Source organism: Microtus ochrogaster, chromosome 4 (genome assembly GCF_000317375.1).
Source record: "Microtus ochrogaster isolate Prairie Vole_2 chromosome 4, MicOch1.0, whole genome shotgun sequence".
NCBI classification, from domain to species: Eukaryota; Metazoa; Chordata; class Mammalia; order Rodentia; family Cricetidae; genus Microtus; species Microtus ochrogaster.
This window is the reverse complement of record NC_022011.1, coordinates 67,523,026-67,550,274: the sequence shown is the minus strand read 5'-3', so window position 1 is coordinate 67,550,274 and position 27,249 is coordinate 67,523,026. Positions and strand designations below refer to the sequence as shown.

General features: G+C 34.9%; 1 protein-coding gene across 2 annotated transcripts in view; it reads right to left on the bottom strand.

The window, feature by feature from the left end:
* Window positions 1-4,143: 4,143 nt before the first annotated feature.
* The window catches only part of Galnt13 (polypeptide N-acetylgalactosaminyltransferase 13), a 469,688-nt gene continuing 446,582 nt past the window's right edge, over window positions 4,144-27,249 (bottom strand). For both annotated transcript variants that reach the window (XM_026777759.1, XM_005346417.2), the window contains 2 exons: window positions 16,856-16,990; window positions 4,144-5,175 (listed from right to left, as the gene is read on the bottom strand). In XM_026777759.1, coding sequence (XP_026633560.1) covers window positions 5,035-5,175; window positions 16,856-16,990 — 276 coding nt within the window. In that variant the 3' untranslated portion in view covers window positions 4,144-5,034. The remainder of the gene's footprint in view (window positions 5,176-16,855; window positions 16,991-27,249) is intronic.

Sequence of the window (27,249 nt, the reverse complement as noted above, 5' to 3'; positions counted from 1 at the left end):
AGCACTAAGGAGAAATTGAATTTACGTATTATGCTTATAACAAACGACCCTGGGAGGCCTAGATATGTTTTTTGGTTTCTCTGTACTCTGCAAAGCTGCAAACACAGAACTCACTCAGTGTTCACAGGAATGGATGGTTTAAGAGTCTGTGTAAGCTGTAGGTCAGCCTCACTTTACCTTCAAGAAAATTGCAAGAAAACAGATGAAACAGATTTCTACCAGTTACTACTGAAAAGCTTGATGCTGCTTTCCTCAAACCATTTGTGTGCTGGTGCTAGAGTGTTCTACACTTCTGTAAACATTTTCAGGGAAAATAATCACTGTGATGCAGGTCTTCTTCTATTGTCTGTGGTCTTATTTTATTGGACAAATTTTATGAAATAATAAAAAACAGTAAGAATCAAGTTACTAATAAAATATTTGGACAAAGGTTATTTTTTCCATTATTGTGCCTTTATATATTTTTGGCAGTAGTTTTAGGAGTCTTGGCAGCTTAGTTTATAATACTATGATCTTTGGGCAAGCTACACTTTATTTCCATGGCTCAGTTTTATCATCTATAAACACAGAAATTAATGGCATAACATCTTTAATGTTTTAAGGTTTCTATAATATCTTTTGTCAATAGATTTTTACATTGAAAATAAACTTTATATAGTCATTGTCAAAACATGAAAATAAATATGATTTTGAAAGAATGTATTATCTCAGTTTTAAGACTCAAAATCTTAGCCCTTCTGTGATCAATCTAACACAACCAAAAAGCTGAAACTATATTTTTTCAGTAAAGTGAAGCAACTTATATCTTAAACAGCATTTTAATAAAATGATATATTTCATTTCCATAAGGCAGGTGATTTTAACAGAGATGACAACATACAGTCCTTTAATACGAAGGATTTGAGGGGAAATGAACATTTGAAAACATAGCTCTAAAAATTCTCTGTTAAGATCTTGCTGGACTCTACAGTTTTAAATATGAAATCCTATGATAAAATGCTTCTTAACAACTTGAACACACTCTTAATCTCATTAGTTTAAGAAGTATAATTAGTGTATGCCAAGAGATAACAAAAGCCAGTGGGCAAAACTGGCTTTATAAAACCTTTTATAAACCTTGGTTTATAAAAGACTTAAATGCCTGGGTTTGTAGATTGGCGATAGGGTGCTTACACCTTACAAAGATGTGGACTTGGCACTGAAATCAAAAGATTGAAATAAATGTAATTGTATTCCCAAGTGTGTATTGGAAACTGGCAGAAATTGATGTAAATAAAAGAGTAGATTTATTTTTGGTCAGAGGAATAAAAGCAAGAAATTGCAGACAGGACAAGAATGTGTTATACTAAATAGGTTGTTTGAAAAGAAACCTAAAGAAATGTAAAAAGAATGACATATATGGGACAGATAGAACCAACACTAAAGCAGTAACTTGCTTGGCAGCCAGGACAGTGTAATGAAATGAAAGACGGTAAGAGATTAGAAAACAGAAATATCGCTGGGCACTGGTGGCTCACACTGTTAATCCTAGGGCTGGGGAGGCAGAGAACTCTCTGTGAGTTTGAAACCATACTGGTATACAAGAGCTAGTTGCAGAACAGGCTCCAAAACTACGGAGAAGCCCTGTCTCAAAAAACAATACAAAACAAAAGAAACCGAGATATTATGCATGTACATGTACACACGTGTAAATGCTGTATTATGCACATATCCATGTGCAGAGAGTTTGTGCATATATGTTTTGTGGGAGTGCACATAGAGACATGACATGAACTATGAGATGAGTTGAAAATTAATGAGAAGGTTATGTTCAGGGAAATGTGATAATTTATTTTTAACAGTATCTGTGTGACTGTTGTAAGAAAACAAGTGTAGCATTGGGTAAGACTTGGGAAACATATGGTATTATAGGAATACTGCATGGGATTTAGAAGGTCAGAAATATTAACATACAGTGGATGTGGTAACAAATTAGTGGTTTCTGGTTATATACCAAAGAGAGAATTAAGTTAACTTCAATTTCCAGATGGTTAGACTTATTTTGCCCAATCTTTTGACATTGCACCACGATGTTGCCATTTACAAAATCAACACTTGACCACAATGTAGTCAGTTATCAAAAAAGTGTGGATTTCTAAACATATCTTGATCAAGTTTAAATTTTGTTTTGGGCCAAGTTCTCATTAATTTTGGCTGCAGGCAGTTCCATGCAGGTAGGAAGGATTGGAAAGTCTGAAAGAGAAGGAAAAGTCAAAAGTGACTTTACATATTTTATATGTATGTACACGCTCACACAAACATGACGTAAATGCACATGTGGATGTCAGAAGTCAATCAAAGGCATCATCACTTGGTTTTAAGGACACAATATCTCATTTGGCCTGGAGCTTGCCAATTAAGCTAAACTGGTTGACCAGGAAAATCAAGGAATTCACTGGTCTTCACCTACTCAGTGTTAGAATTGAAAACACATGCCAACAAGCTAGTGGTTACTTGCTCTTTTAAATACAGGTGCTTGGACTCAGACTCAGGTCTTCATGCTGGGGGAGGTGGGACATGACCACTTTACCTATTGTGTGAATGATCCCTCAATTCTCAACTTTCTAGTTTTGACTTGAACATCCTAAAAGGTGAAACTGCATTTGTCCTTATGAGAAAAACCCAGAGGAATGTATAAACTGAAGCAATTGAAAAATCTACTTACCCGGATCAGTGTGTGTGTGTATGTGTGTGTGTGTGTGTCTCACTGTGATTCCAATCAAGGCTTTCATTTACTTTACTGAAGGCAAATATTTCTGAAGAACTTAAATCTTTCTGGTTTCAATGATTTGTATAATTTTGTCTCTCCACACACCTATTTTTTTTAATTTTCAGACACTACACAGCATATATCCAAGTCACCTGAGGAGTCTTTGAGAGTGTTTCTTATGTTCTTATGTATTTCAATGTGACCATAACAAGTTTTTATTTACATAAAATGTTGCTGAGATGCTTCAATTTTAGCTCCCATTAAGCGATTATATTCTTTCAAAATGTCTTTGACCACACTCCCTACCTATAATATGTGTTTCGATTGCCATAAGTAGAAGACTTTATATAATAAACTTGAGAGTTTACACTTTTTAATTTTCAGAAAAATGATATATAAGGGTATTTAATGTTTATTGAGTCAGGACAAGAAGAAAGCATAGGAGAAAAGAGTGGAGACAGAAAATGGACTTTTTTCTAGGCTTCAGGTGACTTGAGTGGTCATGATCAGTTTAACATTGACTGTCTTTTGAGAGCCATGGGTTCCTGTTAGAATGTATGAATAATGTCTATCCCATGAATAAAAGCTCTGATATTAAATCTTTTGTCTAAAATTTTGGGAATCTAGGAATTTCTTGAAGTTCTTGGAGTAAAGGATGCTTGAGCTTTAAACAGCAAACCGGAAGCCTTCCAAGTTGGATTGTTTTTCACAATTTCAACAGTGTGGAAGCCAAAGTGGAAGGGAAGGCAGCTAGGAAAGTAAAGGTCTTGAGAAAAATCTATCTTCAGTCTAAAGGGGTGTGTGTGTGTGTGTGTGTGTGTGTGTGAGAGAGAGAGAGAGAGAGAGAGAGAGAGAGAGAGAGAGAGAGAGAGAGCGCACTTGGGGGCAGAGAAACACAGAGAAAGATAGAGACAGAGACAGGAGAGAAAGACAAATATAAGAGGGCATGGACAGATGAAGGAGGTGTAGCTTGCAATTAATGCTTTTTCTAGATCATTTGAAACAAAAGGTCAAAAGAATGGACTTTCTACTCCTGTAGAATCTTCTATTTCCACACCCATAGAATTCCTCTAGCTGCTAAAGACACAAATCAAACATACATATACAACAACTAGGTGGCCACTTAAATATTAAATATAAAAATTTGCTAACAGTCCATCACTGTGTTCTGCGTCTTTTTCACAACATCAGTTCGTTCACTGTGAACAAAGGAATTTTAAAGTTGAAATAACACATGACATCCCCTAAATAAGACTGCGCCACATTTCTTACCAAACCATATCTAGTAGTTTAATTAATATCACGTTAATGAATTCTCATGAATTTTGTTTTCCAATGACTGATGTTAGATTTAATACTATAGCAATAAATTATTATAGTGCCATACTTTTTTAAAAACATAAAATAAAATACAAAGTGCCAATGACATCACTGACTGAACTAAAAGTGGTAAAAACAGTTTTAAATTGAACCTAAAAGGTCACCTTTTACCTACAGTCCAAGAGTGAAGGGAAAAGGTACAGCTTTGTGTATGCGGACAGAAAGGGCAGCTGGGGATTCAGACCCTGAAATCAAGTCTCAGAGGGAGACTGTTCTCAGGTGGAGATGAAGATTCTCTACTAGCGATTCCTGGAGTTTATAATGCTCTTGTTTTTCTCGATATCGGACTCACTCTCTTCATTATTAGACTTAAATTTATTATTTAAAATAAATTTCTAAGTCCTTTATTTGGTATGATAATTTAATAGTCTATGAATTTGGTAGCAAACTTAATTTTTTTTCTTTGTACTGATCATTTTGTGTGATGAATTCAATTTATAAGTGTTCCAACTGTTAGCATAGAAATTCACCGTGGTTCCATGAAGCATTTTTTTAAAAAAGTTTTATAAAGCAATGATAATATTTCATAATTAAGATATAGTATAAGGCATTACATGATCTCTCTTTCATCATTATTACAACATAAAATAAAAAAATCCCAAGTAACTCTGTGACAAGAGGCCAATAAAGACATTTTAAAAGGAAACACAAAGTGTATTTTTCCCCAAACAGTTCAAATGTTTAATAACGGTATCCTATTACTTATATTTTATGTGCTTCTTCAATCAGATACAAATTTTAGTAGGGAAATAAACATTCCTAAAAATGAATTATAAACAACTGTGTTTTAGAATACTAAAAGTATTTTTTAAAACTTTTAATTCGGCAAAGTTAATAATTTCACCAAACCAAAACAATGGAAAAACAAAAGTGTAGAGACGTTCACGTCTTGGTAGAAACAGTCTTCATGCCCCCAAGGTCATGTTCCTCAGCAACCATTGTTGAGATCTGCTGCCACTGCAGTCCTGCATGGTGGGCACCATCTTGTCATCTTCAGAAGGTTCATCGAGACATTGGTTACTGTTGACATGTCTCAAAGTGAGTCTCTGCAAAAGGAAACAACAGTCAGTAACTTATTAGCAACCAGATTAAGGGTTCTCTTCAAAAACATTCTATATCATTTCAATATACAGTAATATGAAATGCTTTTAAAAGGAACTGTGTACAGGTGTCTCTAAATTACCCATGTAACTACGATCATAAAATGATTGCTATTGTCAGATACACCATCATTTGAGTGTGGTTAAAGGAATTGGCTGACATGTATTCGAGATTGCTGGAAATTAAGACATCTTTGCTAAAAATGACCTTGGAGTTCAGTTGAAGGTGACACATATTAATCATGATGAAGAAGCTTGGTTTTCTAGTCAGCAACAATTTGATAAATGCAGAAGTCAGCAACACAACTGGTAACCAAATGAACAAAGTAGCCAGAGATAATCACATTAAAAACTACTAAACTATAGCATCTTAGACATTAACTGTAGACCAGTGATTAGTGTACCCAAAAATAATCCATCTAACTTTGTGGAATGCTTATCATATTTAAGCAATTTTATCAGCATTAAATTGAAACAGAGAGATAATGATGCATTTTATTGTCTTCACAGGTCTAATAACTGTACTGTGTTTAGCCATTGCACAGCTTTTCTTTCCAATTGTAATGAAATTCACTTTTTAGGACTGCACATTTCCACATATTTTAAGGCGATATTCTTTCAAGTTATCAGTTATATATTATTTTGCTAATTTCATGGGCCATGCCCAGAAACACAGAAAAAGATCTTTCTGTTAAAGTGCTTTCACACATGTGAGGCGATTGGCAAGTTGTTCTTGAAAACTGTGTCCTAAACACATGTTTTTGCAAATTATCAAAACTAAAATTTGGGAAAGTTTTCTTTTTATAATGTTTTCTTGCACTTGATAATTTGTTGGGGGTACAACAAATTCTCAACACAGAGAAACACCTGTAGCTTGTCCTGTGTTTTGCTGTTGTAAGAAAAGACAAAATAGAGGGCAGCCTCCTGGGGAAGATGTCTCTCTGACCACAAGCAGGAAATTAAAAAGCTAGGTGTTTAAAAACAAAGGTAATGTCAAGATTGAAGACTCTGTTGTCATTTTTTAATACAGAGTCTCAAGTCATTTTTAGTAAAAAAAAAAAAAAAGAAAAAGTAAAAAGAAATTGTCTAAGATAGCAAGAAGATGGATAGTTTATTCTTACAATGACAGGAAATTCAAAGATTAGCCATTTTTAAAATTACATCCAAAATTAAACAAAATAAATGTTTTCCTTTAAAAACGTTGTACTTAAGATCAACAGCAACAAAGAAAATCATCTCTATATCAAATTGGCATCAACTTATGCGTACATTTTCCTTCAAAAAAGCACTTCCCATTGTGTTCTTCTAATAGTTTCCTTTTAAAAAACAATTTTTTTATTTATTGAATAGGTTACCACACAATGTATTATACAATGTACTGTCATTACTTTATTGTAGTATAATCATTTCTCACAGTATTTGAATGATTTGGTCAATTACCATGTGTCACATTGAAATAAAGAGTTTTTTAAAAATAAATCTTTAAAAAAATTACATAGAATAATTTTTAATGCCACAAGTAATCTCAGTACAGAACATTCTAGTTAGTATTGTTCTTTCTAATCAATGTTTAGTCTCCTTTAAAAAAAACTTATTAGTAGTTAAAACCCACTTCTCCAAAGGTAACAAATGAACAACCGAAAAACTCTGCCTAATGTAGAACACTAGAAAGCCAAATATTTCAGGCTCAAGTATTCCTGAGCATGTATTAATTTCTCTCTTCTACTAGGTTGGGCACCGGGGAAAGCCACCAAAATCATTCTGAAGACTCTGATTCTTCATTAGAAAACTCTGAGTTACATTTAACAAATGTTTGCACATCTCTTTTTTCCCCTTCTGCTTTTAAGTATTTGAATTTCTGTCAAAGAACTCTAAGTCCTCAGAAACCAAGTAAGAGTAAAAAAAGAGTTAACTGTGTTTTTAGGCATTACGGCTATAAACACGGTTTTAGGCATTTAGGCTCATCGTTCTTTGAAAAAAAATTTCTTTTTATGTTTTCTTGCACTTGATAATTTGTTGGGGGTACATGTCGTCTGTAAATGTCCATGTGCCTGTCTGTCAGTAATCAAACTGCGGGCTTCTCTAAGAGCAGAAACTTTTAAGTTGGTTCCTATGCACTGTTGTTTATGGAGATTTTACCAGAGCTACTATCTACTTTGAGCATGTTTGGTTTCCTCCTCTGCCTGGTGGAGATCTCAACACCTTGTGCAGAATGTGACCTTTGGGAAAGATAGCTAGTTTCCAGAAGCTGCTGGAAGCCAGGAGGGAACTGCTGCAGGCTACTGTCCTAGCTTTCAGTGGCAGGTATCTGAGTTCAAGGCCAGCCTGGTCTACCAGGGCAAGTTCCAGGACAGCTAGGGCTACATACAGGAACCCTGTCTCAACCCCTTCCTCCCCTCCCCCCAAAAAAGACAAACTCAAATATTACATGTAAATTGCCTTCTAACAATTCCTCTTCATCCAAATGGTCTTGGCTACTCCAATTTTTCCATCTCTTGTTTGGATTGTCCATGATTCAAATACACTCTAATTCAAATAATACCTGTTCTGCCCTCTCATCTCCTTATTTCTGTTTTTAGCAGTGCCACAGCAGTGAAGTTCAATTATACATCAACAGCTTTAGCTGGTTTATTGGAACCAGAAAACCTCTAGAACCTCCCATGCATCCCCACAGCTAGTGACTAAACAAAAAAAATCACTTATTTATTGCTTTTTTAAAAAGTCCCTTAAATCCAAGAATTCAAAATATGCTTTTATTTATAACATTTACAAAATTATTTCACAATTGTTTATTGACTTGAACTGAATAAAATTCACTTAATTATTTAATGAGAAAATGTCACCATTTATGAAAATGATAAATAAAACACATGCCTTTGAAGAGCTTTGATTTTTAACTGTACCACCTGTCTAACCACAGAAGACACGTGTAGATATGCCTTTTGCATGAGCTGTACAGGGTAACTTAGTGAAGGATTTACTTAGATTCTCAGAATAAGCAAAGATAATGTACAAAATGTGAAGATGTGGTACACATACTCACACACAACACACACACACACACACACACACACAATTGAGCCTCTGAATAAAATGTGACAAAACTAAATAATTTCACAGTTCCAAAATAATTCATTTTTAACATATGTTATATTAAGTCACCTTTTATATACAATTCATTTTCATACAGATGTGGTTAGTGTGAGGCTTAAACAGAATAAATATTTCACAATGTATTTAACCCATTAAATTTACAGACATATACATATATATACATGCATATTTGAAATAAGAACTGGAAAATACATATTTGTTAATGAAGACTAATTATTACTTAAAATATCCAGTCTCCAAATTAATGAGCAGCTAGAAAGTAAAAGATGAAAAAAATAACGCCGTAAAGTGTTTAAATAAAATTTCATATTTTGATAACTAAAGTAAATTTAAGAAGTCTGAAACACAAACCTCTACAAGCATTAAAGAAAAAAATCATCAGTAAGATTTCCAAATATATTTCTAAAAACCTCTTCTCTTGTGTAATTTCTTAGTAGCCATTTTTGCGAAGTGCTATCATTACAGGTCTCCATGGTAGGATGTTGGGAGCCATCCGGCACTTTGCTTATTGAGAGGCAGGCCTGCATGATTATGTGAACCAAAGTGTGGGTCTGTTTGACAAAGAAAATAATGAGTAATGACAAATGAAGTACAAAGGCAGCAATAAATCAATCATAGCAGACAACATACAATTTCGCCTGGGAAAGGATGGGAGACACACGTCACAATAATTGCATCCACGGAGCAGTGAGTGGCAGCCTTTCAGACGCCTTTAATATCAGCTTTACTCAGTAGAAAAAATGGAGTTAAGACAGATTACTAAGGAGGAATTTGACTTCAGATGATAGAAAATTACAGGCAAAAGTTATTTTTGATAGAATTTTGTTTTTGTAATCTTGTAATAAATACATTTCAGTGCCAAGTGAGTTGTTCTGAGAGAGGTTACTCAAAATAATTATCACAGAGAATTCTCTTCTGTTAGTGTCCTCATATGCTTGTTGCCCAGCCTGCGAGGATACTAAAGAAAACTGCCTGAGATGATTTTGTTTTAGGTTTTCATGGGCCTAAGCTGGGCTCTAGGGACCTAAGGAATCCACACATGCAATGGCATACTTATTAGTAAGCATGGTAGAATACATGAAGAGAAAGAGCAAGAAAAGACAAAATCCCCCGTGAATGTAATAACTAATTTTACTTGCCTATTTCTTATTCCCAAGTATAAGTTCAAAAAATATGTAGATATATTAAACAAATCATCCACTCCAGGGCCAGCCCAGAGATATACTAAATAATATTAATCAAAAAATTTAGTTAAGCCAATTAAGAAAATAAATTTTATTGAAGTAAACTCCAATTTGTGGACAGCATAATGGATGCAATCACTGGGTTTACCTTTGCAGGGTTTATCTGCTACAGAGAAATGGTATCTAGTGATTACACAGTTAGAAAACATAGGAAAACGCATCATATTTTACCTATAAAATGATGCTGCCCAAGGCACACTTTGACTAGTTTTCTGGACTAAATATGCATGTATCTACACTGTTTAAATTAGGCAACATCATCTACTGCTAATTGATTTTTCTTATTGCTAGAAATTTTACCTAGAAAATGTCATTTTAAGGCACAAAATTCTTTTGTTAGGAATTATAAATTTCAAGCATAATTAATAGGAAAAATATGAATTAAGATGTACTTTTACAAAGCTATAAATCAGGAGAAAATTTAAACACTCAAGCCCATCTCCATAGTCTTTACTTTCCAAACCACGTGTCATTTAGTGTTCTTTATTTGAAAGCAAAGGAAAGTGCATTTATTTTTTACAAAATCTTCTGGCTACAAAAGGAAATGATTATTAAATATATCACATGTCTGTCTATGAGAATGAAGTCATCAAATTTAATAATCCTCCTTTCATTTATATTTTGGAAATCCTTTCTAAATACTTTTATTAATTCTTTGAGTGTCTCATGCATGCCTTTGTCAATTTTGCAATGAATACTTCATTATGAGGCTCTCACAGCAAATCACATATTGGAGAAATATGACTTGCAGGCTCCCATGTAGCTTACTGAGAGATGTCTTTTTCAATGGGAATATTAAAAATTCGATAGCTAAGCAGAGTTATGTGAGTCTATAGCTAGTATTATCTTTTTAGTATAACATAGCATCAATTAGTCATTCTGTGCAAAAATGTAGGGCATTGTGTTTCACTGCTATGAATAGAATTTGAATCACAGTATCTAAAGATACATGAGAAAAGTGTGTGATTTCTGTAATGACATATTTGCATCTGGAAAGTCATAAGCTACTTACAAATCTATAATCCAAACTGCACAGGTCCTACTTAATCCAAATGGGATCAGGCTAGGAAAATAATTTTGGTGATAAAACTAAAGCATAACACTTGTGTTAAAGACATGATAGTGTGATGATCACATACAGCTGGCTGCATAGCTGATTGCCGAAATGGCTACAGCTATCTCAGTCAGCATACTAAAAATTTAAAATAAGAACAATAAATTTACATTATTACATAGAAAGATAAAAAGACTGGCCTTCGATTATCATAAAACTTAATAGGACTATGACTTAATAAGAAGTCATAGGTTAAACTGGGCGATGGCAGCACACACCTTTAATCCCAGCACTTGGGAGGCAGAGGCAGGTGGATCTCTGTGAATTCGAGGCCAGACTGGTCCACAGAGTGAGTTCCAGGATAGGCTCCAAAGCTACAGAGAAACCCTGCCTAAATAAATAAATAAATAAATAAATAAATAAATAAACAAACAAACAAACAAATAAATAAATAACAAAGGAAGAAGTCAGAGATTTCAAAACCTCTTGGCCAAATACTAAATAGCTGTTTTCTAAATCTTAATCTCAAAATGTTTTTGCTGAAAACATTTAGTGTGGTTTCTTAAGAATGCGAACTGCATATCCAGAGGAACACACGTATTCTAAAAAGCAAGTATAAACAGTCAGGAAAGGATATAAATGCAACACTAATCCACTGACATTTCTATTAGCTGATTTTAGCAAGAAATCAAAGCTGTGGGTCATTGGGAACATGGGAAGGTAATGCTAGTCTAATGGATATGACCTTCAAACGGTAAGCTGAGCCATCATTTATTATTAGAAATTCTACTACATGGGAATGTGGGAGATTAGTAATTGTAGGCCACTTACCTTGAAATTATATTCCCATTTACCTGCTTTCTGATAAGGGCAAATAAAAGAGGTTGGTTAAGAATGATTTAATAAAAGCCTCTGTATTTTCGGTAAGTTCAATGCAATCGTTTCCTATGGATAGAATGTAAACCAAGTGGTTCCTCAGCCAATTTGCCTGTCATGTGAAAAGCAACACTTATTTTTAGCATCATGTTTTGCTCTGTCCCTCTTTTTTTTTTTTTTTTGCGGATTAGTGTTTGTTAAGCAGAAGTGCTCTGATCTAAAATTAGATTGTATCACTGTATGTAGCTGCCTGGATGTTCAAAAAAAATATGATTAAGTACTGATACTGCAGGAAAATGTAGATTTGGAATAGATTGGAACACACGAGTGGTGTTGAGAGTATAAAAACAAACCGAAGTGAAATAAAATGGATGACACATGCACTTTAATAAAAAAAAATACAAAGCTGTCTAGTGATGTGAAATCTGTTGCTTTCTCTTTGTTTGAACTTGCTGGAAAGAGATATTCCATGATCCTAAAACATCAGGATAATATTATTAGTATTCTATATCAAACGTTCTGTGTTGCTGATGAAAACACTTATGATCTCATCAAATCAAACTAGGGATGCCAGCCATAACAGAGTGCAAATAATACTCATGTTGCGTTGTTTAAGAAACGTGGACTTTTATGTGCTCGGAAGGTTGTATTTCTATATCTGTGCACTGTAATCTCTATTATGTAAAAATAATAATCAATTATCAATTTGAAAAGGAGAAAGTGATAAAATTTAGAAGGAGGAAGCATGGAAGTGGTTGGAGAGAAGGAAGGGAAGAGTGGTGTAATTGTAGTTTAATTTAAATATATTTTACAAAGCTACTTAGGAGATTCAGAAGGCACTGTAACTCTTTTGTTTTGTTTTTATTGAGCTATATATTTTTCTCTGCTGTTCTCCCTTCCTCCTCTTTCCCCTTCTATGCTCACCCATGATCCCCACATTCCCAATTTACTCAGGAGATCGTGTCTTTTTCTACTTCTCATGTAGATTCGATTCATGTATGCCTCTCTTAGGGTCCTCTTTGTTGCCTGGGCTCTCTGGGTTTGTGAAATTGTAGGCTTGATTTTCTTTGCTTTATGTCTAAATGCTACTTATGAGTGAGTACATATTATATTTGTCTTTCTGGGTCTGGGTTACCTCACTCAATAAGATGTTTTCTAGATCTATCCATTTATTTGCCTGCAAATTCCAAGATGTCTTATTTTTTTCTGTTGTGTAGTACTCAATTATGTAAATATACCACATGTTCTTTATCTTTGTCTTCAGTCAAGGGATATTTACATTGTTTCCAGTTTCTGACTTTTACAAAGGCTGCTATAAACATAAACTGAGCAATGCTGTCTCAGAAAATTAGAAAATAATCTACTTCCAGACTCAGCAATACCACTTTTGGGTATTTACCCAAAGGATGCTCAATCATACCGCAGGTATGGCAATCCTTTAGCCAGAGATAGGCATTTATCACCAATACATATTTAGCTCCATTCAATAAGAAGAGAACTTTTATATTAATTATCTTATGAAGACAATTACCTTAAGTTTCTAAGCCATTATTGTGATAGAGTAGTTGTATGGCTATTTAGCATTTTAAACAGATAATATTTATTGTACTTTCTTATCATTAAGGAAAGGAGACATTCATACGTGGTAACAATCTGATACTGCAAGTGACTGTTAGCATTTGCTTGTTTGTAACAGGGTCCCACTATCTGCCCTGTTTATAGGATCCCCATCACTGAAAGCATCCATTTCTTTGTGGTATTTCAATGCCCTCAGGAGGCAAATTAGTATTGTAGGAAATTTCTGGCTTTAGTGCCAGACACCTTGATGCACTATTGACACAGCTTTATTAAGAACATAGAGACTGACAATAACTGTTTTGTAAGGTTGTGGCAAGAACGTCTTAAGCAAACAGAGAAATCACAGCCACCCATTAGCTTTCTTTCCTTTTTTCCCTTTGTTCACCCAAGCAGATAACAAACCAAACCAGCAAGAGAGACTCCATGCTTAGAGGCATGTGGTGTTCTGCCTGTTCTGAAGATTCTATGTGTTCCTATTGATGACTTTTTCTTTTCACAGACTGAAAGGAACGGGGCAGACAAGGCGATGGAATATTTCAACACTTCACACTGTGAGATTCACAATTGGACTAGTAACTAGCTTTCTTTGAAAACTTTATTAGGACCTAAACCCTAGCTCTGCTCCTAGCAGGGTAATCTTTGTGATTCAGGTCTGTCCCGACAAAGCTCAAAGGAGAGAAGTTTAAGGTTTGTTTCAGCTCTGTAATTTTGTGAACTCCACCGGGTTTTATTCTGACTCAAAACTGCATCACCTCAGAGATTTCTCAAAGAAGGGAAATTTTACCCTTACTAGCAAATGACAAAGAACTGAAATAAAGAGGGAACAAGCAGCTCCATTCCTCTTTAACCCCTTCCAGTGTTGGAAAGAGAGAACAGAGCCACAGAACAGGGACTTCTTCACACCTTGGCATCTCCCATCCTTTTTATTTCTTCTACTGCCTCTGGGTTCCCTGAAGTCTTTGCATTTCCCAAAGTCCCCCCCCCTTTTTTTTTGTCCTTTCCTAAGTTTGCATTGGTTTGCAACAGTCTATAAAAAGAAGGCTTGAGAGATGGCTCAGCAGTTAAGAGGACTGGCTGTTCTTGTTGTGGACCTCAATTCCCAGCACCCACGGAGCAGCTCACATCTATCTGTAACTCTGGTCCCAGGAGATACTTAACTCCCTTCTGGCCTCCAGGTGCACGGCATACACAGACTGCATTCAGGCAAAAACTCATACATATAAAATCAAAACAAAATACAGAAGCTTAGAGACTAGATAAAATTGTAACATGCATATTGAAGACCAGGGAATAAATAAACAAAATAAAGCAAACACCGGAAATTTCGATCTCATGTGTTAAAACCTCATGTCTCAGATTCTAGAAGAGTTTGCTATCTCTCGAATCACTGCTTATAGCAGTTATCAGAATATGCTATGGAAAGAAAGGTCCTTAAATGTAACACTTAGAAGTAAAGGAAGTCATCAAAAGTATTTCACTTTCATAAATGCATTATACTCCTTTTAGTTACCACAAAACATAATCAAATTTCAAAAATAATTTTTAGCGGGCAGAGGACAATAATGTGCTATTCGTTCATTCTCATACGGTGTCTCCACATTCACATACATATATATTTATTTTATAATTGTAATTTACTATTGTGTGTGTGTGTGTGTGTGTGAGAGAGAGAGAGAGAGAGAGAGAGAGAGAGAGAGAGAGAGAGAGAGAGAGAGAGAGAGATGAGCTCTCACACACACATATGTGGGAATATGAGGACAACTTTGTGGAGCCGGTTCTCTCTCCAACGTTCTCAGTTCCAGCGTCTGAGCTCCAATCTCCAGTCTTGTATATTAAGTGTCTTTACCTGCTGAACCATGTCTCACTGATGACAGGAGAACTGTCATTATACAAGTAGAACTCCAAAATTTATTTTCTAATGCATGAACATAAGAAGAAATGAAATGATGACAAATGTTTTTTGATAGGAAATTACTTGTTTACAATAAAAATTCTTAAAATGGATGGCATAGTGTAAGAATCTTAGGAGTACCCCAAAGTCTAATATATCTCAAAATTTAGAGTTCCCTAAAATATTACAGAAGAATAAAATTCTGAGAAGAAATACGCAAAATGTCTGTCTGGTTGTAAAGCTATGCTTTTACATTTCTTAAAAATATTACTTAGTATTCAATGTAAATGTTAATTATAGTAAAAAAAGATATAAATGCAATTATCAGGAATATTATCAAAGTGGAGGAATTTTGCTTGTGACCATAGAAGCTATTGTTTAGCCAAGAGCTTCAGAAAATTTTAAAGATTGGGACATTAATACTGAAATAAACATAGCTTTATCTTCTAAAATAATCTTTCTTTTTTAATACACATGTACCATATTTTACTGCTTCTTGCAAAAACCTAATGATATTTTATGATTTGGGAAGATTTAAGTAGCAAGAACACAATGCTTTATTTAATAATAAACATTATTCACAGGACTTCTGTGCTCTTTTTCTCACAGAAGAGGTCAAATCAGAAAAGAGATTCAGATTCCACACTTGAATTCACTAGAGAGATGTTCTTTGGGAGGCTTAATGTAAAGTAAGGAGATAACAAATACCATTGTTTGAACAGTTCAAGTTCAGGAACATAAAATGGTCGTCAAATAAAGCACGAAAGGTATCAGTGGAGAGCATAATAATGCAACATGAGAGGATTCAAGGTTTTGTCTTTATGTCCCAGAAAATATCTGATATCCTTAGAGCCTGGCAATATTCAAAATTTGGGCTCCAAATATTCCTTGTGCAAGCATTTCTAATCTTGTAAGAACTGATCTATTTTTTTCTATTCGGCATATCAGCCCAGAAAGTATTGGAGTTTAAAATGGTATTCAAAATAAATTTTGAAATAAGATCTTGTTATTAGAGTAATGGTCCCAGAGATATTGAAAAATAGGTTTTTGAGGAACACTGAACCTATAGAGTGTGTTTACTTCTATTACATTTTTATCTTATAAGAATATAGTCTAAGCTTTTGTGGAAGTATCAGTTCCTATTTAATATTGCCTAACATGTAACCCAATGATCAATTCATCTTCCTAAACCAAGAGATTTGAAAGAAATAAGAGTGTTTTTGAGGATTAGTCTTTGAAAGAGAACTCATCTCTTTTTTATTAGCTCCATCTGATGGCTGAAGTAATTTTTGCACATGGCCTAAGTAAATCCTCAGAATTTTTTTTTAATTTATTTGTTTTCATTACCCTCCTCTCCTTCATTAGGGAATAATATGCTGGGAGGTGATTACTTGGCTAACTCTATTCCTGACTAGTGCTTTTGATTCTACCACAAATCCTCTATGGTAAATAGAAATAGATTCCCTGTAATATTGTTTGCAAGAAAAGGAAATAAATCTTGACAATCTTATCAGGTCTTTTAAGGGTTAGATTGAAAATTATAAACATCATATATTATAATGGAACAGGTTTAAAATACAAACATATTTCCATATTTTCCTATATGCAGATATTTACACTTACATCTCATGGAAGCATATCTTACTGGACTTATATTTGAAATATACATGAAGATAAAATTTTTTTACCACATAAAATGATTTCATAGCACTAGACTAGTATGACAAAATCCAATTTATATGCTATGCCACCCCAATGTTATCTGAATATAATTATGCATTTTAAAATAATTTCTTCTTTGGCTTTTTTTAAAAGAAAATAACCGAGTTTAAGTGCTAAGTGCTAAGTAAGTCATAGCAAACATCATACCTCAGCATCATATTCCCATAGCTGATTTCCTCTCATATGGTGGCATTTCAACATGATTACAGGTCCATTGAGTCTGGAGACATCCAGGCACAAGTCATCAGTTCGAATTTCTTTGTCAGCAGTATAAGAAAACACCTAAAAATAGAAAATTCAGCTAATAAAATAATATTGGGTTTATAAAACGCACTGTTTAGCAAAGCTATCTGTGAACATTAGCATATTCTTCTATCCACACAGTTCAAGTCTTCTCTGTTGATCCTACAAAGGCTGCATCATCTTGCTGCTAATTTGTCAGAGAGCAGGCTACGAGAACGTCATCTCCCTTAAAAGACGGAAAGCAATTTAGCTTTGATTTAACAAGTGTCATTAGTAAATGCTTGTAAGCTGACCTTGCATTTCCTATGTGATACATGCTTAATGGAGCAATGGAGCACAAACCTGTCAATTAATACTGGTTTGTAGACAGCAGAGCTTCAAAAGGACGGTCCTTCTTCTCTCCATCTCACCAGTTCCCTAAATCTATACAGTAAACTTTATAGAAGTTTAAGTACATCTTATAAATTTTATTAATGTTATCAGAAGGTTTATAAATATAGGATATTTGTCTTTTCAAGATCTCAATCACCTTACATTCTACTATAATATTCTTTCTTCTATGATTTTGGCTAATTTTGACAACATTAATTCTTTTCAAAATACCCTGGAAATGCCAAGGCAGATAATTGGCTCACTGGGAATTCAAATTGACTACAAATTTTATTATTTTGTATTAGTGTTAATAACTTATTCATAACATTAACTATTAAGGTTTCGTGAGGAGTATTATGATGGTAATTAGAAAATTAGCTCTCTTCTTTTGGCTATGATCAGCAAAGTTTAGTATTCTGTGGGTCCTTCTTTTTAATTTGAATATCAGAGGCAATACATTTAGAAAGGTCATCTCCAAGGTTTGTGTTTTACCAAGAATTCTGAGATCTTCTAGAGCCCTAAACTGCAGTCTAAAATACAGTCTTAAAATTACTGGCTAGACTATAGTCTTAAAAAGATTGCATAGCTGGAAGATGTAGCTCAGAGGAGGAGCATTGACTAACACATGTGGCTAAGCTCAACCCCTAGTACCTACAGAAAATTTGGCAATAATTAAGTTTAACCTACATTGTAAATATTTTTATTGGGAGACGAGAGGTTTCAGGAGACTTAACTAAAACTGAAGACTTATGGAAATCCCTTGTAGGTTAATTTTTAAAAACCTATTACCTTGTAGATTAATTTTTAAAAATTAAAGTAAAATAATTAGAATTGCATTGGTAGATAATGCTGCTACTTGAAACCATGGACAATTAAACAACAAGACCAACCAATAGGCATTGGCTATCTCCCTATGACCTGCTAATCAGAAAGGTCTTAGAGGTATCCATAACACCAGATGTAGTTGCTCTTATTTATCCATCAGAACTTGATGATAAGACCCTATTCCATGGTTTGCATCTAAAGAAGACAAATCAAGCTAGAACCCAGCCATAAACTCCCCCCGCCCCCGATATGTTAACCTCAGTAGTTCTGGAGGGGTAGGGTACCATGCAAGAGAAGTCAACAGAGCACTTGCTCTACAATGGACCCTGAACTCTACATAGCAGATCAACCGGTCAGGATGTGTCTGTTTGTACAATAGGCTCATGATTGGTGTAGAATAACCAATCACTTTTTTTTTTTGAGATTTGAGATGCACTTTACAAATGGAATCAAATCAGGCTAAAATCTCTCAAAAAGTCATAGCATAGACCCTAAGGAGGAACCCATTACTGTTTTAGTAAATGGACACGTAAAATTGTTTTCTAAATACTTATATTTATGAGCTTAGATTGTGTTCTTAGCCTTACCTACATAAACTTCTTGCTCCCATGGACATCACTTAATGAAGAAGTTTATCTAGGTAAGGCTGAGACCCCCAACTAATGGTTCAGATAATGGTCACTGAAGGAGGTTTATTTCTCTTCAGTAATATACCCCCTGGTAAATTGTCCATGGTGTATTAATAACCTCACAATCATGCATATATAAATGATTCTTATTGAAATGCAATGAATTTTATAACAATAAAAAGCTCAGTAAAATATGGGCGCCGTGGTGGGAAAAATAATTGGTCCAGAGGATTATGAGATAGATAAGACAGGAGAGGTGAATAAGGGAAGAATAGGATCAAAATAGTTTATATACATGTGTAAAATTGTCAAAACATAATTTAAAATTTTTAAAAAGTAAAAACAGCTTCCTGTACACAACTCAAAATTGCCTACTCTAACTGGATAATTTATTAATGAAGTTACTTAAATAACTGAATCTAGTTGTAAATCTACAAGAAATAAAATGTTGGAGAAATTTATTTTACTCATCATAGCACTAGGTCAAAAAATATTCTGCAAAATTGACAATTCTTTGCTTCAATGCTACTGTAAAAATCTATCCTAAAACTCAGCAGGGGAAGGAGTCGTAGAGATCAGTAGGACACAGATTCTAGAAAGGGGAAGAAAAGAGAATGGGAATGCTTTAACTGGGAATTAGAGAAGAGAACGTAATACACAGGAAGAGGGTGGAAGGAAAATTAAGTTATACTAAGGGTGTTTTAAAAATATAAGGAAACATATTATTTAATAAACATTTCTTAGAAGCAGAAAGAGAGAGAGAGAGAGAGAGAGAGAGAGAGAGAGAATCCAAGAGCCAGGCATGGGAAACTTCCCTTCATGTTTTGGTCAGAGATGTCTGAAAGACTGCCGAAATGATATAAGCTATGGCTATCACCTTTGGTTGTTTCCTAGAACTTAAGGTAAGAACCTAATATTAGTCAGGTTCTCTAGACCAGTGCTTCTCAATATTCCTAACATTCTGGCCCTTTAATATAGGTCCTCATGTTGTGGTGATTTCCAATAATGAAATTTCCTTTGTTGCTACTTCACAAATGTAATTTCACTACTGTTATGAAATATAGTATAAATATGTATGTGTTCCTACGGGTTAGATAACCCTTGTGAAAGGGTCATTCAATATCCAAAGGGGTCACAAACCACATATTGAGAACCTTTGCTTTAGAGGAATATAATCAATAGGATGAAATTATATATATGCACACACATACACACATATATATAACACATATGTAAGACAGCACAAGAACTGTCTTTCAAAGGGATAACACTTGTCTGCAGATGGTAGTCTATCCAATTTCAAGTGGTAATTCCTTATCACTTCTACATATGAGCAACATTCAATGGGTGGATTGAGTAGGTTCTGAATGTTTGTATGTGTGTTTATATACATAGATATGGAACACTAACAATTGTAGAAGAGGTAATAAATTTGAGAGGTCATAAAAGCAATACCATAGGAGTTAGAGGAAGGACAGGGGTAGAAATGAGGAAAATATACGGTATACTTTTATAAAAGTTTCAAAAATTAAGTTAAAGCAAGATTAATTTGCTTTATGCATGATACGGTCTCTCATTTGTACCATCAATTATTTCAGGATTTTTGAGTCATTATAGAAAAAGTGTTGACATATTAGTCCACACATGCCTTTAATTTTTTGACTCAGAGCTTATTGGGTTTTCTTTCATATCTATCTTCTATTGATCTGTATCTGTCATTTTCTGTTTTTTGAACTATCCCTGATGTAATAGACACATAACACTTACTTTGGGTGTAGTGAAGCAAATATTTGAAATACCTGCCAGAGTTATGCTACACAGCGTGCATTCAATAACTATTATTTAGTACTGTCCCAGTCTTGGAACAATTTCTCTCATTGTGGATGTGGTTGTAGATTCCTACTTTGATAATCTATCTGGAGTTCAGAGTTTACCATTGCTTGTCCATGCTTATGCCATGATTTCTGCTCAAGTATATGAAGGAAAAGTGCTCATTTTTGGTTGCAGACTTTCCTGACAGCTTCACATTGTACACTTCAAACATGCTTTTGATGTTTGGGACAACCTTCAGACTCCTATTGGATTTCCTAGGAAACCACTGTCCCCTGTGACTGTTGACTGCTGAGTGTCTCAAGATTTCACAGTTGCTTTCAGTTGCTATTTGGAATTTCCAGTTCTGAATCTGCACAATTTGTTCCTCCACTATTGTAGCTGAAACCTTTATATGTTGAGCCATATTGTAAGATATGCAATCTCCAACTTAAATAACAACTAAAGTACCTTTCCCTATCACACATGCTGGTGACTGAGATAGACTTCCTTCATGGGAAAAGCTTTGTAATATGTTTTTACACACACATACAAAAGGAAACTTCCACTTTTTCTACTACCCAACCATATGTCTTTACCAGTAGCAACCAGTACTTACTAGAACCAGAACTGAATTACAGAAACTCCTGATTTAACATGTTTCCAGCTTCCCATTGTTAAATTGGCTTTAATACTGATTGAACTTAAAGTTCATTCATTTTAATTAAGGTAAGCTGACTAGGATTCAATTATCTGTGTATTCTTTTTTCCACCAGACAGGATCAAATAGGAAGAATTTAACAATAATGGAACTCCCATACATGTAAGAAACTCTATGCACTATGATATATATATATATATATATCATATATATATATATATATATAACTATTAAATTCTCCCCTTCTTTCACTGTACAATAAACTTTACATTTTTATCAGAATATATTCATGGAACTGCAAAATATAAAAAGCCAAATCTTCAAATGTAAACACAATTTGTGACTGAAATTCAATACATATATTCAGGTAAAATTCTGTCCAAAACATCTTTTAACCTTAGCATAAACGTTGAAAGAGAAACTATCATGGTCTACTCTCAAGGGAAACATGATACTATGAATAGTGAGATGATATTCATTTTAATAACAGCTTATCAGTTAGGGTCTGATCATCTATAGGTCAGATTGTATTATTTAGCAATTTAAGCCTCTCCTCTGGCCATTGCCTCTGTCTACTCTCAATTCTCATGGAGGACAATCAATTTTCATTTTTTAATTTATTTTACATCCGTCCACAGTTACCCTTCCCTCTTTCCTCCAAGTTGCTCCTCCCACCTTCTCTCTGCCCCCTACATCTACTCCTCTGTTTCTATTCAGAGAAGTGCAGGGTTCCCACGGATGTCAACAAAGCATGGCGTATCGAGTTGTAGTAAGATTAAGTACCTCATCTTGTATTAAGGCTGGGCAAGGCAACCAAGCATGAGGAATAGGGTCCCAAAAGCCAGCGAAAGAGTCAAAGACAGATCCCACTTTCACTGTTAGTCCCATAAGAAGACCAAGCTACACAACCATCACATATATGCATAGGATCTAGGTCAGTCAATAATCTTACTCAAACATTCTCATTGTAACTGCTTCCTCTTTTCCAGTCTGGCAGTTTCAGAGCTCCTTGCACAGGGAGCATTTGAGATATTTTTTAGAGTTTCCATTTCGGATGTCTCTCACCATGTTGCTAACCAGGTAGACAATGCATGTTCTAAGGCCTGAGAAGCTCTGAGAGTTGCTGACCACAGGCAGAGTCGTTTGAATGCTGGAGAGCAGCTCAGACTCCTCATCTGAAATGGTCCAGTCACCATCACTGCATGTGAGGTAGGTCTTAGACTGCTACATTTGCCCAGTAACAGACATGACACAACTCTCAGAATGGTGTCCTAGGTAATTCCCAGGGCCTTGCTTATTTATAATGGAAACAGTCAAGTCTTCCACACTGGTGTGGCTCCATGGTGCTTCATGTTGTCCAGTCCTGCAAAGCCTCTCTGATCATCGGTTCTCTCCTGACAGGGATAGCAACCTCCTCCTTCATAGAGAAGTCATTTAGTTTTATCCGCATTCCCATGCCTCCTGATATGCACCAAATGTGTCTTCTAAAATAACATGTGGCTTTAATATCACGTTCTTTGGAATGTGAATCTCTTTGAGAAATGTGCTCATTAAACTTGTAATTGGCTGTCATGATATCCATGTTAGAGGGGCCCTTCATCCAGAATGACTGGTGTCTTTAGAAGAGAAAGAGAAAGTGAGCCTTGGGAAGCTAAAGTAGAGCCTGGAGTAATTGTTTTATTGAACTTCTCCCTGGGTTGATAAAAAGATGCCCTCTCACGCTTTGCTTCTGCTGCCATGGCAACTAAAGCCAAACAATACAGTAGTAAGCAGGTGTATGTCATTAGCAATGCAGTTATAGGTCCTTTTCAGAAGGGGTCTGGAGATGCTTGCCTGGGATTCCAGGTGTAACAGCCTGTCCTAATTGTCAGTGATCCGAGAGATGGTATAGCATATAAGAATTGAAGGGTTAATTTGAAGTGGGACTCCATGATGACTCTCTCCACTCCCTGGTCTATGAGGTAACCATCCAAAGCTGGACTTTATGGTAAAACAGTTGTTAGGGGCACCCTTGATCCTGTTATAACCCCTTGCCTATGTTCTGTAAGAAAGTCCAATAAAATTAATTGATCTCACCAAGTTGGATTTATTACAGTCATACTTGGGTCAGTAATTGGTCCCTTTTTGGGTGATTGGGGATTTGCTTGCATCTCCCAGGAAAAGTTAACAGAAGACTGACATATTTAAAAACTGCAGAACACCCAGGATGAAAGCTACAGCAAGTTACTTAGGGTAGAAAAGATTCTCAGGAAGGTTGCTGAGGCAGAAGGCACTTCTGACACCTTGATTTTAGCCTCCAGAAAAATAATCTTCTAATGTTTTAAGACAGTATGTTGTGACAATTTATTACAGTAGTCCTAGAAAACTAGTACATCTTATGATCCTGATGTAGACTAAAGAATCTTAAAGGTATGGAATCAGTTCTTCAAACTGTTCTTCAACATTTTATATAAGATCCTGAGTTTATCCATCCATGCATCCATGCATCCATCCATCTATCCATTCTTATGGTTCTAGAAATTGACCCAAGTCTTTTTATATACTAGGCCAGTGGTTATCAACCCATGGGTCACAACCACATTAACATACCTCTATCTCTAAAAGTATTAATATTATCATCTGTAACAGTATCAATATTACATTAATGAAGTAGCAAGAAAAATAATTTTATGGTTGGAGGTCAACACAACACAAGAAATTGTATTAAAGGGGCAAAGCATTAGGAAGGTTGAGAACCATTGTACTAGGCAAATACTGTGTGGCCAATTTACATCCCTATATGAAGCATGCGGTTTGGACTTTAAATGAGTTGAATCAACTAAAAATAGTAAACAGCTGGTAGTTATATTTTCCCAAAGCATCATGTCATTCATCTTCATCACAGCTTTCTGTTTTGATTCATCTTCAGAAGGTGGCTTATTTTTATTGTTACTAGGTATATTACTGATGTTAGGATATCTTATTGAGGTCAGACAGACTCCTGTGGCTGAAGTGATGCCCTTAAAGGAATGAAATATACATAGGATGGCAGTTTATTGCAGCCTCAATTCTCTTCATTCTCGGCATTTGGTTAGCCTTTTTTGTTATTTCTTATAAATATATAATTTGTTCTAATTTCACTGAGTTATAAGAATGATTTTTATTATGTGAATGCTTTTATTTCACAGTATGAAAAATTAAGTCCATATTTTTGAAATAACATGTATAAAATCCCAATATATACATATACATCCATCCATGCATGTATGTATATATCTCACTCCTTTTAATTTAAACCCTTTACTGTGTTTTTTTCCTCTTAAATATTTAGCCTAAGAAACAGAAGTTATACTTGGTTTTAACAGCACAAGCTGAAAAGGATAGAGATTTAATTCCTGCAAGAGGCCTTCAGCAAACAGCTCGGGAACTGGGCGCCCTCTGGTGGTTTTGTATTGCCAAAAGCTATTTTTCTCTCCCTTATTCTTAGCTGAACATCAGATAAACAAATATTCAATTTCCTTCTTTCCAGCGATTTTTATAAATTTGAATTTGAAAAATTTGGAATAAACACAGACTATTGAGTATGCATTCAAACAGTCCACAGTATGTAGGAATTAACTTTATTATAAAAATTGTGATTTTCTTGTATTTAGTTTCTATTTTATACAGAGCTTCCTGTTGCATTCTTTGGAGTGTTTACTATAGAATTTCTCAAGTAAAGGGTTGTTCATATTATATGATAATATGCCAATTGCTTCACTTTTAATGGGCAAATGTGACAAAATTAAAATACAATAACTCCACCCTTAGCTCTTTACAAATATTTTCCCCTGTTAACATTCTGCCCCTTATATACAAATCACCGTTTATTTAGTTGGTTAGAATGTGTACCCTCTGGGGCTCTCTTTAGATATTTTGAGTGCAGGTAGTATCTGAGGTCAGTCAATAAACATCCAGAAGGATAAACTATGAGATAAAACACCCATGCTCGCAGGAAAGTAAGATAAAAATTCATAGAAAATTGTTTAGCAAAGAGTTAGACTTTTAGGAAGATATAATTTATTTCTTAAAGCATTCTCTCTGTGTCTCTTTTTCTGTCAGTCTGTCTCTCTGTGTCTTTGTCTCTCTCTGTCTCTCTGTCTCCTTCTCTGTCTCTGTGTGTCTCTATCTCTGTGTGTTTGTGTGTGTGTGTTAAGGAGAGAGAGAGAGAGAGAGAGAGAGAGAGAGAGAGAGAGAGAGAGAGAGAGAATCTTGAAATAAACATAGACAGATTGGAGCTCCTCAGTGAAGCTTCAGTAGAGTTTCCCTGGGTGATTCCTTTTCCAAAGCCCTAATTAATTCAAACTTCATGTGCAGACTGTTAGCCAAGTGGTTTGTGTATAGGAGTGTATAATATATTTAGCTCCCAATTGTGAACCTTAAGGGAGCCTTATGGATTTAGATAATACTTGTAGTGTATTATATCTTTAATGGTCTAAAATTCTATTGCTAAAAGTAAGATTGGAGATGGGTCTATCTGTAAGATATTTGACGTGTCAGCATGAAAGACTCCAGAATAATGACCTCTAATTTTCAGAAGCATGAGGATGTGTGCACAGACAGACACACCCAGATAGACACATATTCACGTATACATACAGGCCCATGCACACACAAAAACGGGATGTAGGTGTGTTCCCTAATGCAATGACCTCATCTTGTTTTCAACATCACTTATAAAATCTTAACTCCTGCTCTTTTCTTCTCTATATAACTTTATGTAACTGCTGTTCCTTTTCGTATGCCCAGAAAATTATTTCATTCATCCTCGCTCATATGCTGTGTATGAGATCCTTCCTACTCCATTTTGCCAAGGAACATGAAGACAAACATTCCTTTATTTCTTTTTCACTGAGTCTATATGAACATGCTTCACCAGACAGCTTGTCTTCATTGTACCACTGATAGATAGATATCATCTCTGTACACTTTGGTACAGGAAGTATGAAAAGAATAGATTTTGGAAAATTACACAGCCACGGGGCTTTGAGATGCATTACTTTCCAGAACTAGATACTGTGACTGAAAAGTCTTGGTTTCCTTATCTGGGGAAAATGATAAAAAAATGTCTTATGTTTGACAGTCATATTCAAGATGTAAACTATGAAACCAAGAAGACCTCAAGAAATACCTGAATAGTCATGGTCATCTGTGGTACATTCAAGTAAAATACTGCTTGGTTGCCTCCTATCTTAAATTTTCCGCTTAAAAACTATGTTTATTGAAAAAAAAAAGGAACATACTCTCACAATGATAGTACTAAGAGTGTGTTTCAATCTCTGAAAATTTCTAAGAAGAAGCTACTACTAGTCTATATTTCTGACAGTATTGGAATGAAAACCATCTGTCTTTGAAATATCTGACTTCACTTTGTAGAAAACAGAACAAGAATATAAGATAATGGAAAAAGGAGCATACATTAAACAAATAAAAACTATGACTGATATTTATGTTTCCATTTAGGTGACTGTTAACGTCTCCCATTTAAAATAATATAGATAATAAAATTTATGCCTTCTGAACACTTCGTTCCCCTAAATGGTTTTAAAATATCCATGTTATGTTCCTGAAGAATTAATGAATATAAGTAGAAAAGTTAAGTCCAATTGAAACTGTCCCCAAACTATTTCCAACTAGGTCTCATTGTATTTGCAAATGTTGCTTGGTTGTGATTGTTTTACAATATACAGATGGCACAAGGATCCTATGCTCTGGTGCATTGTCCTACATCAAGTCCTTCCCTTGAGTATGAGGCTATGACAGAAAAAGCCAGTCCAGGATGGTGTTATGTAAGATGTTATGTAAGACCTCAAACTAGACAGCAATGTAGATTCTACTGCTTGTGGATGATTTGACTGTTTGGAAGAAGCCCATGTAACAAGCAGCTGAAGGTAGGCTCTGTCTGTTGAAAGACTTACTGGCAGGAAACTCCAAAACAGAGAAAGAAACATGGTGACAGTCCTATGCTTACAAGAGAGTGAATT